The sequence below is a fragment of the Polyodon spathula genome, chromosome 2, assembly GCF_017654505.1.
Source record: "Polyodon spathula isolate WHYD16114869_AA chromosome 2, ASM1765450v1, whole genome shotgun sequence".
NCBI lineage: Eukaryota > Metazoa > Chordata > Actinopteri > Acipenseriformes > Polyodontidae > Polyodon > Polyodon spathula.
Genome location: NC_054535.1, coordinates 23,097,918 through 23,114,960, shown reverse-complemented (window position 1 = coordinate 23,114,960; position 17,043 = coordinate 23,097,918). Strand labels below are relative to the sequence as shown.

At 39.2% G+C, this 17,043-nt stretch overlaps 1 protein-coding gene across 3 annotated transcripts in view; it reads left to right on the top strand.

The window, feature by feature from the left end:
* The window catches only part of LOC121294291 (sodium bicarbonate transporter-like protein 11), a 47,258-nt gene that overhangs the window by 7,549 nt on the left and 22,666 nt on the right, over positions 1–17,043 (top strand). For 2 of the 3 annotated variants that reach the window (XM_041217876.1, XM_041217867.1), the window contains exons 2-8: positions 883–933; positions 2,836–2,958; positions 9,931–9,974; positions 10,984–11,209; positions 14,832–14,913; positions 15,301–15,424; positions 16,560–16,766. In XM_041217876.1, the coding sequence (XP_041073810.1) occupies positions 883–933; positions 2,836–2,958; positions 9,931–9,974; positions 10,984–11,209; positions 14,832–14,913; positions 15,301–15,424; positions 16,560–16,766 (857 nt within the window). The remainder of the gene's footprint in view (positions 1–882; positions 934–2,835; positions 2,959–9,930; positions 9,975–10,983; positions 11,210–14,831; positions 14,914–15,300; positions 15,425–16,559; positions 16,767–17,043) is intronic. The other variant, XM_041217885.1, reaches the window with a different exon arrangement.

Sequence of the window (17,043 nt, the reverse complement as noted above, 5' to 3'; positions counted from 1 at the left end):
TCCCACTGTGCCCTCTGGTCCTGATCTTTGCTCTTTCTACTTCAACTACTTGACCTGGGAGTTCTGAAAAAAAAAATAAAAATAGGCACAAAAGACCATCATGTAACAAAGTGTACTATAGCCTCTGGAAATGTTTGAAAAACCTTTACAAACATGTTTGACATGTTTTAAAGAATGTGAATTAATTGTTAATTTTATTTTAATCCTAAGGTATTAACTAATGACATTGCATTTAAGGATCTTAAACTCGTTAGTAATCTGTTCCGAAATGGACTCATTGATATGACCACCCCCAGGGCGTGTCTCTTCATTCCGTAATAAATGCCTGCTAAATTCAAGTGTGAGTACTGTACAGAGTAACTAATCACTGGAGGGTATATAGCAGTTGGGTCCGCTAGCTGCAGTTTTGTGGTTTTAGAGATAAAACAGAACAAAACATTATTGCAGATTATTGTCTACAAGTCTTGGCATTACAACACTGGACAGAAAATCTTGGAATGTGCTGGATGGTGATTCAAGATATACAGAGGTATTTTTAAACTCGTTTACCTGGTAGCTGGTTGCCAGAGCTCTATTTTAGTCCCAGTAGCCACTTTGGTTTTGGCCAGAAATCTGACAAAACTAAAACAGTATTTCATTACGGTTTGGAACGGGGCGTGGGAGCCATGAGTGAAATCCCACAATAAACATCTTTTGTCCATTAGTGCCGGCAATTGTTTATTTAATGTATTTTCATTGTTCTATAAAATGAATGCGTGTGTCATTCAGTGAGCAGTGCACTGTAAATGTGCCAAGTTTATAAAGCAGATGCTATCTACTAAGTTGCTTGGTCAGATTTTTGTCTAATTTGTTTTCTTGTTTTATTTATTTATTTTATTTTAGAAGTTCCTCCTTCAGGTATGTCCAAGAATGGATACCTTTTCCAAGAGATGGGTCAGTAAACTTTTAATAAATTTAGTCTTTATAGCCTTCTACAGTATTGGCATTAACAATACACTGGGGCATTGAGATTCTTCAACATATTGATATTTTGAATTAGAAATATTCAGAAATCATTCTAAATCATAACAAATAGAAAGATCAGATTTCACAGTTTCAATTTATATTTAAAAAAAAAAAAAAAAAAAAAAAAAACATTCCTATCGGCCACAACTTTATGTGAGCCCTAAGGGTACGAAGATGTTCCCTGCCAAATATTTGAAAAAAAAACCAAACAAACATACTGGTATGTATAATAAAGTTTAGCTCAGATAGTCAACTTAACATGGTTATACATGTACTGTAAGGGACCACAGGGGATATTTTGGATGTGACAGGTGAATACACTTTAATATGATCATCTTGTGTTATGTACATTTTTAATACACAAATAATTTGGTGTCTCTTATTACATGTGTACTTACACATAATTACAATGTTATTATGCACAGCCACAACTTTTGCACGATATATGTAAGTACACGGTTGTACACAAGGGTTTGGGTGAGGGTTATAAAATGCAAAAGAAATTACACATTAAGTACGTTGTAACTTACTAACATTGTGGCGATGTGTAAGTACACATATATTTACTAAGTAACTACCATGTAAATACAGAGTAATTAGAGACTCAAAGTAAAGCGTTACTAATAATACTGCACAAATAAATAACACTATGTAACACAATTTTTGTTCCTGGGTAGTAAGTGTTATTTCCTAATTGCTTATGACTTATGACAAAAATGACTACAAAAGATTTAGAAGTGAGTAGTTTTTCGAGATTTACGATTATACTGTATTTACAGTATAATCGTAAATCTCGAAAAACTACTCACTTCTAAATCTTTTGTAGTCATTTTTGTATTACTTTAGTATAAATACATGTTGATTTGGATTCATATGTTGTTTTTTTGTGACTTTATGTGAATGAAAAGACACACATTTGCTCGTTTTCCCATTGGAAATAGTGATATTTTGAAATATCACTGTCCTGGTCACAAAAGCAAAGTTTGTGGGGAATAATAGCCATTTTCTATACTTTTGAGGCATAAGCAATTAGGAAATAGCACTTACTACCCAGGAACAAAAAAAAAAAAAAAAAAAAAAAATTTACACGGTGTAATCTCTGTTGCTTTTGTAGTTTTATAGAATTAATTCTATGTTGCATATGGTGCAACCAGCCATAGCGCTAAAAATGTGTAAAAATCTGTGCACAAAAAGAAGTAGAAGGATGTTTAGGGTTACAGCAGAGCAAGGCTGCTCCTCAATGAAACACCTGAGATAGATGGTGGTAATGGATGTCAGGTGTTGACATATTTGATTGTTTATAATCTTGTATTTTTTGCAGTTTACATAATTGTCAAGATCTGTATTGTTAAATGGCAGCCTTTAAACAAATCTGCTGGATATATGTAACTATTTGCAAAGCCTGTTTGCATTTCTTTTTTTATGAACCTATAAAAGAAGTTTGCAGGCTTTAAATGTGAAAAAACATGTATCTACAGATTACTATGTGTTAGAAGGCGTCAAGCAGACACACGTTACTGCTAGTGCCTTCTTCAGTTTGCAATAATGTTTTTGAAAAGTTTTCCCTGAAAAAAGCAAAAGCTGAAATATTTGTCTGCTTGACTTATGGCTGGTTTCACTCATCTTGGACTACCTTACCAAAGTTAACATTGTGCTAATCGGGGGCTATGAAACCAGCTGTTAGTTTGTAATAGTTGATTTCGCTTTTGAAGTTATGCATGATGTTCTGTGTGTTAATGTTGCATTCGAGGTTAAGGCCATATATGTAGCTGTTTGTGTGCCTTATGTCTGTGTCTCTCATCACTGCATGGTTACTGCGGTTCTTTACAGCGTTACAGGAGGGCGACCCAGACCACGTCTGTGAGAGCCGAGAGGAGGGTCCAGAAACACCCATTGCCACGGAGGACAACGTTCGCTTCTTCATCAACGTCGAAGCCAAACAAGGGGGCCCTGGTGAGTGAACAAGCATGTGTGTGTGTGCTTGTGGGTGTATATAGTATAGCTCTTACGTTGTACAAACCAATTGGTCCAAACAAAGATGGTACCTACTGAAAAATACATGCAGACCAGAGAAAATGATTAAATCAGAAATATTTAGTTCAGTTCCAACTTTCATGATACTGAGAGTCATTGAGGGAGTTTCCAAGTGTGTTCTAATTTTTCTCAAGACATTGTGCTCAAGCCAAATCAAAAATGACCCTATACATTTTGGGTTCCCATTAGCTCAGTTTATTTTACTGGAGAAGACCCTCTTATCACCTGAAAGGGAAAGGAGGAGATCAATATGCAAATTAGGCATGCGTAGGGTTCATGTGCTGTTTTCACAGACAGCTCTGGAAAATGTGGTTTCCATGCACAGAGAACAGGTACAGGAGAAAATCTCACCTGGAAATCCATGGTTGTCAGTTGACATCTTGTCTGAGTGAAGCTTTAAAGCACAATGTTAAGCTTGTGTAATAAAGCTGTGATTTGTAAATGCCTCGTCCCTGGTTGTTTAATAATGTGTTTTACTGCTCTTGCCCAAATGTCCTTTGGTGGGGTGGCATATTGTTAGTAATGAATAATATTTTATCTAATTTATCACAAGACTTATTAATAGAATAAAATAATTAACCCGAGGTATATAATGAAACTGTCTAACTCAGCTATTTCTGATCACCATGGCTGAAAACCAGTGGAGACATAGGATTATTGAGATCTGTGCAAGATGTCTTCCACATATGCTCCCAAGGCTGTCTGGATTGGGAGCAGTGGACTTTTCACATGAAATACGGGTTTCTCCAATGTTTCCATGTGAAAATGGATGTGGGTTTCCTGTGTTTTATATCATGCTCACCAGTAAATTAGATTTACCCTATCCCTCTCTGTGGCCATTATTTTCTCGAGCTGTTCTTCACATGTAAATAACCAAACTCCCCCAGTGTCAGAATACTTGAAAAAGCAGACTATGGATTCTATTCAGTTGATCTAAACAGTGACAGATCTGAATACCTCCACCTTTTCAATATTAAATTGAGAACCATAGTTTAACTTACTTTTAAAGACGGAATTACACAACTCTTTAAGGTACAAGGATCATATGTGTCCCACAAAAATAACATGATGCTAACTTTATTATTTTTGCAATGAGGTGCACGAAACAAGGTTTAAAATATATTGCCAGGTTAGATCTGGTCATCCAAATGGTCAGTTTCCTCGTGATATTTCAGACACTCTCAGATGTTTTAAAGAAGAAACCATTTGAACAACCGTTCTAACACACACTGTTTTAGATATGCTAGTTTCTCAAAGTCCTGTTCTTTAAATGATTTAAACAATGGCGCTATTTAGATCAGCCACTATTCAGATCAATTGAATATATTGATATATATATATATATATATATATATATATATATATATATATATATATATATATATATTTATATATATTATATATATAATATATCTATCTATATATTGATATTGAATTATATAAATATATTCTTGCCTATGTGTGAATGTGGGGTTGTTTAATAGTCAGAATTGGAAATACTGAGACATCTACTTTTTTTGGAAAGTAACGTTATAATTATAATTATGACTGCAGGTATTATGAAAACCCTTATGGACTGCCAGTTTCAGGATGTTGACATTCCAGTTACAGTTATGTGTGGGTGTACATGTACAGTAATTGATTAAATAAATAAATAAATAAGGTTCCAGATGATTAGTCCTTCCGTTTTGCTGACTACATTGAGCAAAGATAGAAAACAACTTCAAAAAAAGTGCCAAATCAGTATATAATCATGCTCCCTGCTCTATGCACTCTGGGAACTTTTTACAGATATACTGATATCTTTAGTTCATTTCCTTTATGTTGTTCCCTAGATCAGTGGTTCCCAACCTTTTTTGGGTACTGTACCCCCAAAACACTTTCAACTACCTAAAGTACCCCCTTAAGTGTGTGTGACCGGTGTGATTCCTAGATTAGGTGTAAATTTGACTAAATTAGGTTTAATATCAATATTATTTGTCTGTCTGTCATTTACCTGTGAATAATGATAATGTATTAATATAATAATACTCGTACTTTTATCAGTTTAATATTTGTATGACTTTTTCACATCTTCAAGAGTCCAGACCAGTTATAAAAAAACAAAGATCAAATTTTATACACATAGTAGCAGCCTACTCTCAGTATCACCCATATGTATAGACTTGCGTATGACACATGAGGACTCATCAATCAATGAGAAACTTGACTCTGTCTCTCACTCATAAGCTTCGTCAGTCTTGGGGACAGTGTGGCAACAGCAGTTATCAGGGTTTTCTCCAAGTTGAGTCTTTTCCTGTGCTTGGTCTTGATTATGGTCATAGATGAAAATGCCACTTCACATAAATATGTAGATTCAAATGGCAGCAGTTTCCCCAAATCAGGATATTCCTTCTCCACATCACACCAGAACTGTCACAGTGTTGTCTCTGAGTACCTCATCTTCAAGCCACGGTCTGAGAACACATCCAGCAGAGTTTCCTGCAGTCTGGTAGGAATGTTGTTGTTCGTACTTTCAGTCATGAAAGGATTATGCACCCAGTCAAGTTTGGCAGACTTGTTTTCAATGTCAGGGAAGTAGGAGTTGAACTCACTGTTGAGTATGGATAAATGTGTGCTTACTTGTTGCACCATAGGAGCTCTGTCAACAGCACCTGTAGAAAGGTAGGTGCCAAACTGCTGGAAACAACTTATGTCCCCATCTTCACATTTCCTCTCCCAGAGTTTGATCTTCTTCATGAATCCACACACTTTGTCATACATGTTTAGAATGTGTGTGTCTTTTCCTTGCAGAGTTAGATTCAGGTTGTTCAGTTTGCTGAACACATCAGCAAGATAGGCAAGGCGGGCTACCCAGTCTGTGTCCTCGAACACAGCCACAAGGGGGTGTGAGTGCTCTAACAGAAAAGCACTTACTTCGTCGCACAGCTCAAAAAGCCTCTGTAGTGTTTTCCCTCTCGATAGTCAATGTACGTCGGTGTGAAGCAGTAGCTGCTGGTGCTCAGTCCCACTGTCATGACAGAGCCTTTCAAACAAACAGTCTGTGATTCAGAGGCCTGGACTCGATAAAGTTAATCACTTTCACTGTGCCATTCAAAACATCATGTAACTCAGGACTCATTCTCTTGCTGGCCAGTGCCTCCCTGTGAATGACACAGTGATTCCACTCAACGTCGCGGTTGACCTTCTTTATTTGGGCAAGTAATCCTTTCACCCTCCCAGTCATTGATGCCCCACCATCCGTGCACAAATGAGTACAGAATTTCCAATCCAGATTGTGCTCTGAGAAAAAGCTGGCAATAATGTGAAACACATCCTCACCTGTAGTGCTCCCCGTTAGCTTCTTGCAGAACAGAATGTGCTCATTAATTTCCAAAATGTCTCTGTATCGCACAAACGCAATCAACTGGGCTTCCCCGCTGACATCGGTCGATTCAACCAACTGCAGAGCAAATGAACCGGAATGTTTTAACTTTTCCACCACTTGATCAACAATATCAATGCCATCGATCCTGCGGCACACTGTGTTATTTGACAATGGTACAGTCTTCAATGCATCAGCTGCTTTCTTATCAATCATTGTTTCTGCGAGAATAACAGCAGCAGGCAAAATTAGCTCCTCAGCTATAGTAAATGGCTTTTTGGACTTAGCCACAAGTAGCAACACAGCGTATGAGGCTTCCAATGCTTTGGTTGATACTGCAGTTGCTTTCTTTAGTTTCACTTGACTTCCCTTAAATTCCGACAGCTTTCTATGGAAAAACTCTACTGTCTTACCCACACAGGAAAGATGCTTGGTATTGAGGTGCCGTTGTAAATGGGCTGGTTTCATGCTATTATTTGAGAGCACATCGCTGCAGAGGAAACACAGTGGCTGAGGCAGCTCCATAGATGTGGATGTGAAACTGAAGAGGACATAGCTAGTGTCTTTCTTCTACTCAAAGCTAGCTGCCTGTTACCTGAAATCGTGAGTGACTCTGGCGCACGGCCGCGGAGGAGCGAGCCGAGGGTCAACTGGCGGGAAGTGGCCATGGTGAATAAAAAATGCACACTGAAACTAAAGTAAAAAATTGTCCTATAAATACAAAATAAACGAGGGATTTCACACCAGTGACCTCAGTAAATGTTTTCCTGCCTATCAAGATTGAAATAACTTGAACATATGAATTGTTTGGAAATATTTTTCCCAATATTTTTTTTTTGTTTGCACATTTTTGAAAATCTTCCCACGTTACCCCTGGGGACTGCCCACATACCCCTAGGGGTACGCATACCCCCGGTTGGGAAACACTGTCCTAGATCATTAATCTTGAAATAATATCACAATTATTACTGCTTACATAATATACCAATAATAATTACACTATACAAACTAGTAATGTAGTTATATATTTAATATACAGTATGCACATTCATCCTGCACGTATGCACATCACCTGCAAGTTAAAATGAGCACATAAATATTCCAGTTGAGCACTTGACTGAATACTTCATTTTCAGCTCTTCAGCACTGTCGTTACCCTGCACCTTAATAATAATGAGCAGTCTATACATTCCATTTTCTCAACATAGTGCTTTGAGTTTTAGTGAGAGAAATGGCATTAAGGGGCAAATGGGAGCCACCACTGTCAGAAAAGTAGTTGTCTTCTAAAGGAGAAACATTGTCATTGGTGTCATTCTCAATCAATACAATACAAGCATTCTCTGGGAGTGTCATCATACAATATTGCACCTTCATAATGAAAAACAAAAACACTCAATTTTATGGCTCTCCAGCACTTTCTCCTGCAGTATTTAAAAGCAAAAGGCACACTATTTTGGGCTGTCCGGCTGTGCTGTGCCAGAACTATGTGAGGGGGTTGAGCGTTGCTGGATCTGTGGGCTCCCAGTGTGAATCCAGCAACACGTGGTCCCAGGGGTGGAATGGGGATCAGTCGCCACACAATGGGGCTCGGCTTCCTCACGTCAACACTGCCTTTCTTCTAAATGTCTGCTGACTCAACACTGATCCTCACTCAACATCCGACAGCCACTGATTCTAGTGTTTTGGGTTTCAGCTCGCGGGACCATACTTTTCAAAGGGTTTCCTCTGCTGCAAGGACAAGCAGGCGGGCCGATTGTGTTCTAGAGAGTTAATAACAGGGAGGATTAGAGGTATAAGGGATTTCCTGGATACAGAGCTTTGGTAATAAATTTTTATATTGTTAGCAGTAGTATTTCAAGAATCCTTTCTCCCATATCAGTTTATCTAGGGTTATTAGCATTTACTTTCATGATAAAAGGGAAAGCGCAGTGAGTGTTAATTAAAAACAATGTATATTTTTCAGTGCTGTAACTGCTTTGCAGTGCTGTCCTTTAAAATACTATTTTCAGGAGCCATAGTTACCAGACCGTGCTATTTGTGTTCCACCTAATAAAGAGAATGAGAGAAGTGGAATGGCATTGTGGGGCAAAGGTGAGCCACTACCGGCCAGTTAAAGGGTTAAACTGTAATTTTGATAAATTACATTATAATCTCCTAATCTCCTAAACTTCAGTTGCATTTCCTGCAGCTGAATATGCGTGAGGTTTTCGAGGTGACTTGCAAACCACACAGTTTTTATAATCCCTTTCCATGTGCTGAGGTTCACTGCTTTGGACCCACCTATTACCAGGACCTTGAAAAAATTGTGAGTGAATGTCAATGTCACTGTGACGAAGTGCCCACCCCGTGTATATTTTCTGTTATGTTACATGTTGTGTGTTTAAAGTTGGTGTATAGTCATTGGTACACAGGATATAAATGGGTCTGTGTAACACAAGTGTTTAAAATGTATATTTGTATTTAGGCACAAGGATTGCACAGCACTTCACGTGCAAGTAAAAAGTAATAATATGTGAGCACGGGGAATTGCACTTTATTAATTCACGTGCAGTTGTACCGAGACTCCAATTGAATGATTGATTAGCAGTCGAGTCTTGGTACAGCTGCATAAAAGCAACATGTTTTCACCCACTCACGGTTCGGTGTTCGGTGAGTGGAGAACGGGAGAGAGAGGAGGAGAAACCAAATAGAGTTACAATTTCAATTGCTATTGCATGCTGGTGGGACCAGCACGATATTTGTTTATTTCTCACCGTGTTTGTTAGTCTGTCTATCTGCTCACCGTTTTTTGTTAAGTATTAGTCCGTTTTTGTTTGTCCGTTTTATTTTGGATACCAGTGCCGTGTCCTGTTTCTGTTTGTTTGTTCAACCCATTTATTTTACAATAAACCGGCGCAAGCAAGCGCCATCATCATTTCATTTGATTCGTCCCTTCTTTCTGTGTATTTCCTTCCTGGTTCCGACACTGCCCACTTTGGCCGTCTCTGTGACAGTCACTCACATTCAATACAACACAATCCTTCTCAATTCACGCATGCTGTGGGGATTGTCGGAAACCACAGAAGTTTTTTATGTGTGGCAGTTTTCTTGAAAGGCAGAATGAAATACTTCATGTAGTACTGTTATGTGATACACTGCCATTATGGATTCTTTCCAGACCTCTGTCGATGGGATGAGATGAGATTAAAAGCTCTAACCCACAAATGCAGATGAGCCCTGTTCTTTTGTATAGTGGTTAAGATGCTCGCTTGCTGTGCACAAAGTCTCTGGGTTACATTTGCATAGGTTGATGTGCTTATTTCTAACTTTTTTTTTATGTTTTTCAGTTCATCCCTTATCAGTTTAAAAAAAAAAGCGTACAGCTGACATTTATATTCTACTTACGTTTTTTAGCATTAGCAAAGTCAGGTCTAATCAGAGCTTGTATCCACCTTAGTGTAGAACTTGCTTAAAATCCCACAAACTGATTGTGTATAGCGTTAGTGAAACTGTATCATTGTGTCTCTGTTTTGTTTTTTTTCCAACAGATACTGATGATGCAGGTTGCGTGTTACTGCATACATCAAAAAAGGTAACTGCTTTATCATTTTGAAGATGTTCTCTAGCGCGTCAATAGTGCTTTCTTTTACAGCTTGCTGTTGTAGATATTACATAAACTGGAAGAAAATCTTTACAATTTGACAGCAAGTCTTTCCACCCTCCCTCTATTCTCATCCATCAGTTCACAGCATCCTTGTAATGAACTACTTGAAAGGTACACAGGTAGCGACTAAGGCCATTCTCAATGTACTGTTCCTAAAGTTTCATCTCTAGTTTAATTCCTGTTTATCTGTTCTACAGACCAGTACCAACACTTTTCATCTCAGTATATATGGCATCTAACTTATAATTACAATATTTCCAGATATTCAATTTGTGGATATTGTACTCCTTATAAAGTACATGCAAAATCCATTGCTAATTATGTTATAAAAGCAGACACCAATTCAATTCAATTTGTGCTTTCACAACTTTATAAGCCATCAGTTTCGATAACTCAGTTAAGTCGTGTGACTTTATATTCTACATGCAAAATCAATCTTAAAGCTCAAGCAGACACACGTTTTGGATACTGCCTTTAAACATGGAATTATTGACTTTAAGGGAAATCTCAGAAGAAACAAGTAAAGCAGACTATTGTTTGAGTTGAAACAATAAGACACTCGCTGATATGTTTCTTTAAGATGATCTGTTAGTGAATGTTTTTGAAGTAATGAAGAAAATCTCCATGCCACATGCTTGGGTTATTCTGTCAATCCACAGCCTTCCTGATCTTGACTCTGACAGTGCTATATATTCTATATGCTATATATAGGTCTTACAAAGTTCCACTACGCAAACTTGCATTCGTCAAGGTTGTCTTGTTCATTTTATAGTTTTCTAAATGCACACGTGTGCCTTTTCTGTGTTAATTGTAACTTGACTACTGTCAGAGCTTGTTACTTGGAATGATTGCAAACATCACAAAAAGGTAAGGAGAGAAAAAAAATAAGAAAATGTAATTTGAAGCTGATTTCCTGCCTCGTGTCTCCCCTGTACAGTATGTGAAGCTCATGAACTTCGAGGAGGAGATCCGTGCTCATCGCGACCTAGACGGCTTCCTGGCCCGCGCCAGTATCCTCCTGGATGAGACGGCCGCCTCGCTGGATGATATGCTCAGGGAGATGCTGCAGCACGTGGCCCAGGACAGCAACGAACCCGACTGTAACTTCGACAGCGTCATGAGCATGCTGTTCACAGACTCAGGGAGGCCACAGGAGGGCAATGGTGAGCCTTCAGGAATTGTGGGCAATTCCATCTTCTGTGTGAAAAGTTGCCCTGACAATAAAAAGCATAGATGCATTATAAAGTATAACAGAGATAGAACATATTTTAGTTATTAATGCAGTGACCAAAGGCGGCATTATCCAGATGATTTCATTTTTTTAAAGCAACTCCCTAATAATAATCTTTCTAAAGAGAAGTGAAGCAGTTGTACAGTTTTTTTCATTAATTGCAGTAGCTACTGCATGCCATTTTAAGGATAGTTAGGTTTGTGAATAATATATATTGGAACAGGAACACACAGAAGCACAGCAAATATTGAGTATGGAGTTAGTTTGTTGATTCAGAAACTGAATGCCTATGTAATGTTTTACCTTGACTGACTTTTTCATACTGTATGACAAAATGCCTTAAAACAGCCCTAATTTCAGCTATTTTATGGAAGTAGTCCAGACTAAGCAAAGTATCACAAAGTACATTGCCAAATCATATGCAAAAACTTTTAACCTTAAAATATATGAATAAATACAAGTAAAAAATGCAGTTCTTTTTATTAAATTATGCAATAATTTTTCATTATGAAGAGAAAAATCATATTTATATATAAACATTATAGAATTCAATATATGAATAGCAAATTAAAAAAAAGAAAAAAAAAGTCTATAGAAAAACTAACTATAACAACAACAAAAATGTACATGTATATATAGAAAAACGAACCATAAATGGCGACAAATCAATAAACCTAACCTTATTGGGATACTGCAATAAATGTGGCCACCACTGTAAAGCAAATAAATGGTTTTCATTTTGGCAGTATATTTCCTGGCTTTCAATAATTTAATAATTTTAATATAACCACAAATACCAACTCAAAAATAAAAAAAAGGTCTATAGAAAACAAGCTATTAATCATAATCGTAAAGATAATGGGGTGATGCAATAAATGTGGCCATCACTGTAAGCAAGCAAACAAACAAACAAATGAATAACAATGATGTGTACGTACTGTCCAGTACAAGCCTTCTCTCCATCTTGTCCTCTCCACTTTAAAATATGCGCTGGTAGATGAGTTTCCTGGGTTTACCCTTTTTAAGTGCTTGTTTTACAGCATGAATGGGGTTAAAATTCCCCATCCAGCTAAACCCGTGCAGAATGTGACCGTCTCCAGATTGATTACTTTATTACTAATCTGGAGATGGTAACATGTAAAAAAACCTGCAGCTTTGGCTGAACAAGGTTGGGTGTGTTTATAGTGTCAGAACATTGGATAACAGCGCCACCCATAGACTTAGGTCAGGAGAAGAGCTGTGAGTGTGTTTAATGAAATGGAGAAAATGAAGGTTGTGGAGTACATAGAGCGGTGGCATGACTACTAGTGGCAGCTGAAAGCCGAAGGGGCTCTGTGGTGCCTTGCTTGTTTGGAGTATGGGCACCTCCCAGATGTGTGCCCCTATGAGGACCCCCTTTTCATAAAGGTCTTTGACCGAGGTCAGGTGGAGACCATGGAGGAGTGGATCCACCTGAAGCCTCCCTATCGCCGCAGTTGGACCAGGACACCTGCCTCACCTGCCAAAGAGGGGAAGAGCCGTGCTTCGCCTGTGCCGAATCCTGCCAATCCACCATGTGCAGCATTGTGCATGTGTCCCTTATGCCACTGGAACCGAAGAAGGAAGCGAGGAGTGGGCATCCCCAGAAGCAGGGGAAAAAGCCGGTGCAAGGTCTTGTGTTCATGGGGGGGCTGTGGATATGGAAGGGGCCTCGCCATCTCCAGTCCCATCGGGAGGAGCCACGCATACTCCAGTGATACACTAGGGTGGCAGCTGGGACACCCATGTTCAAGCTGTCTGGGCAAATGGGGGCCTCGTCGATGAGCTTCCAAGAAGGGAGAACCACACCAGTCCCCAGCCGAAAAGGGAGCGCCGCACCAGTTCACCACCGCCTGTGGAGGCCAGTACACCATCACCCATGGATGTCAGTTCGCCATCGCCTGGGGATGACTGTTCGCCATCGTCTGGAGATTCCTGTTCACCATAACCTGGGGATGCCTGCACGTCACTGCCTGGGGATGCCTGCACAACACTGCCTGGGGATACCTGCTTAACACTGTCTGGAGATGCATGCTTGTCATCACCCAGGGCTTTCTTGTGTCCGGCAGCAGTAGTTGCACTGCCGGAAATTCTGGGGTGAAGCGCACGAGAAGGGAGCCTCTGGCTACAAAGAAGGGAAGAGAGATGAGGAGAGAGAGGAGGAGTGTGCAGCGACACTGCCACTGCCAGAGTGTCCTTCACTGAGGGCATCATTACCGCTGCCAGCACCACCGCCACGTCTAGAGTGGCCAGCACCTATGCCACTGCCGGAGAGTCCAGAACTGTCTTTACTGGGAGATACAGTCTTGGCACTGTCAGCATTGCAGCTGCTAACATTGTCACTGGCAGCATTTCCGCTGCCAGAAATGCCTATGCTGTAGGAGCCAGCCTTGGTGTTGTCAGCATTTCCGCTGACAGCATTGCACCAGCTGGAGGAGCCAGTCTGTGCTTTACACTAGCATGCTACATGGTGTTTATTTTACCTTTGTTTTGGCCATCATGCCTTTTATTTTGTGAGAAGTATTTTGTTTTGTTTACTCTTTTAATTGACAATAAATCTGCGCAGCAGCGCTTCTTACAGTACTGTGTCCTGTCTCTTCCTGGTCTGACGTCACCCATCAGCCATCTTTACTACAAGGGATAAAAATGTTTTTGTTCCTAGTGTCTAGCTTTATTCAATGACAAGGTTCAGAAGGACTGATTTAATTGCCCCACGGCTTGTTATCGCTGTGAGACATCCCAGAAGAGATTGTGTCATCGACCCTAGGCACCTAAATTGGTGATCCGGCATGTGGGGGTTAAGGGGATATTTTCAGTGGTTTGATTTCATTCAGGGATTTCATCCAGAAAACAGCAACCTTTTGAAAAGGCATAAGCTTTTATGGGTTTTCATACTGCAATTCATACATTAACCTAAGGACGGTGACAAATCAAGGTCTCACTTTTCCACTTTTTTTACATTGTTAAAAATCATACATGAGATTGAGCTACAGGTACTTCTAATAAGTAATTATTGATGACCATTGGATTGACCAAATACAGCATTGACAGATTTGTGTAATAAAGGCGCCAGTTATAGCTGAGGGAGACATGGGTGAAAAAACTGGAACTGGATACCCCGGCTACTCTTTTGGGTAATTCCAAGCTCCCATCTGGTAGCCAAGCATTTAAATAATACCCATGGATACTTGTTATTCATTTTGATACTTTTTCAGCCCTGCTTGGAAATTTTAATCAGTGCTATAGAAGACATTTACTACATTTCCATTGATCAAATTGACAACCCCAGGTTAATTACTGTGTGATAATGGTACTGAAAATGGCCCATTATTACAGACAGGCTCAATGCGCTGCCTATGGACTAATTTCTGCTATTTTTGCCTCTGGTTTATTTTTTTGTTGTATGCTTAAAAGCCAGATTTGGTTATTAAAATACATTCTGAAACATCTCCCAATCTACAGGTTGCTGACCCCTGGTTTACCCTAACAGTGAGCTGACTTGACTTTATTTCTGAATCTGTTTCTTTTTCCAATAGTTCACCTCCTGTCGGAAACCATTCAAGGCGTGACAGCTACAGCCACAGGGATTCAGTACCAGCAGTCCTGGCTCTGCATCATGTAAGTAAAATCTCAGCTGAGTAGAGTGTCGATTGCCCAACTGGGGATGTATCTTCAGAAACACTTATTTTTTATCACTGCACTGAAACCGGAGCTATTTATCAAGGTATTTTTCTTTCACAAAAACGGGTGCAAATTGCATTTTGGTAAAATAAAGACAGAGATAACAGGGATCATGATAATTCAGGCCCATGGTGTTCAATCCACTAATCTTGATGTGTTTCCAATATATGCAAGCTATTTTATTTTGTTGAACAGCTTTAAAACCTGAGTTGGGTCAGCAATCTATCAATTTGAATGTTTGCTGAATATAGCAGACTCAGCTCATTGGCCAGTTTAGTCCTGTCCACTGTAGTGACTACTGCTTTCTATCGCTCCACTCCACAGCTGCAACGCCAAGAACCTTGCGAGGCGACACGTCTGCATCTCCCGGCTTGAGAGGCCTCAGAACTGGGGGGAGAACTGCTGTGAAGTTAGATACGTCATACTGGTCCTGGCGCCACACAAAATGGTAACAGTATGCCCACACTCATAAGAGGCTTTACAACAGACAGGGCCATTGAACACCTGTGATATGTGCAATAATAATGTAATGTATAGGCATGTTAAATGAATATTTGTACAATAACTGCATTAGTTAGGTTCAGATAACGAGACAGATACGGGATGCAAAGATTTCAGGTTAGTTGGTTGAGAGAAATCATAGGCAGTTGTATTGATGAAGTTGGCAAATAATAAATGGTGTATTCTTTTGTATTCTGATACAGAAACAAGGCAGCATTTTGTTACAGTGCTAGTCTTTGTGTGAAAATGATTAAGTCCCAGTGATATACAGATAAGTGCCAGCTTTATCTAAGGTATGGATACACTTTTTGTCAAAACATTTGTTTTACAAATCTTGTTTATTTTATGATTGAGTTATGATCTGGTAAATTGGCAGGCAATGTCCACCATTGCCTGCTGCTATGTCTGCCAATGGCTCAGGTGTCTCTGATTGAAATATAACTAGAAAATTGAAGCATTAGACAGACAAGGAGAAGGCTAATACAAACACCCTAGACAAGATAGAACATTTTCATGTAAAAAATCACTTAAATAAACTCCAACTCATGATACAGTCATCACTTTATTAATTCTTTATCTTCACTTAATGTAAAGTGTGAACAGAAATGAAGAATACTGTAATCTCTTCTGTGATTAAAGTGTAATTCAACTTAGAAGTACTTGATGCTTTCAAACAAGGGAACAGACTCAAAACCAGAAAAGATTAAATAAGACATGTCTGACTAGTTTTTAGAGCATAGCTCTGTTATGGCATTTTAAATATCTTAAATAGAATGGGCAAACAAACTTCAACTGATTTTGATGTAGCTTTAAATATAATAGTATGAACCTGGAGGCTTCATGTTATTACTGTTACAGGGTATTACATTATAAGGGAAATGTTATGTCCATAGACCTGTATTTACATACAAAGGAAACGTCTTTTTGCTGTTTTTTTTTTTTTTTTTATCCTAAAAATAACCTTTAGAAGCTCTATATGTGAGATAAAGTCCATTGAAAAGTTTCGTTAAGGGTATCATGAGGCCACATTGTAACTTCTGTTCTCTTGTTTAACCGCACCCTCAAACCTCTCTCTATTTCAGAAAAGCACCAAGACTGCCATAGAGCTCGCCCGCACGTTCGCCACCATGTTCTCTGACATCACCTTCCGGCAGAAACTGCTGGAGACCAAAACTGATGAGGAATTCAAAGAGGCTCTGGTCAACAAGAGGCACCAGCTCACAGCCACTCACCAGGATCCTGCCACCAAGACCGAGGGCACAGACCCACACAGTGACAAGCCCCTCAGGGTAGAAGCTTAGGCACAGATCACACAGCTGCTAGCACTCATAGGGCACAAAACCACAGTAGGGTCATCTTTTTTGGAAAGCCCTTGAAATGTGTGTTAAAAAGTGAAACTAACGTTATATGACTACAGACCAACATGGATGAGACCAAATGTCAATAGAATGACATTCGTGCAAATTTCAGACACAATCTTATGAGCATGAGTTACACAGTCCCTCTTTTAAATGCACACAACACCTACCTTACTGTGGAACACTTTTCTCCAACACTTGTGGTAAA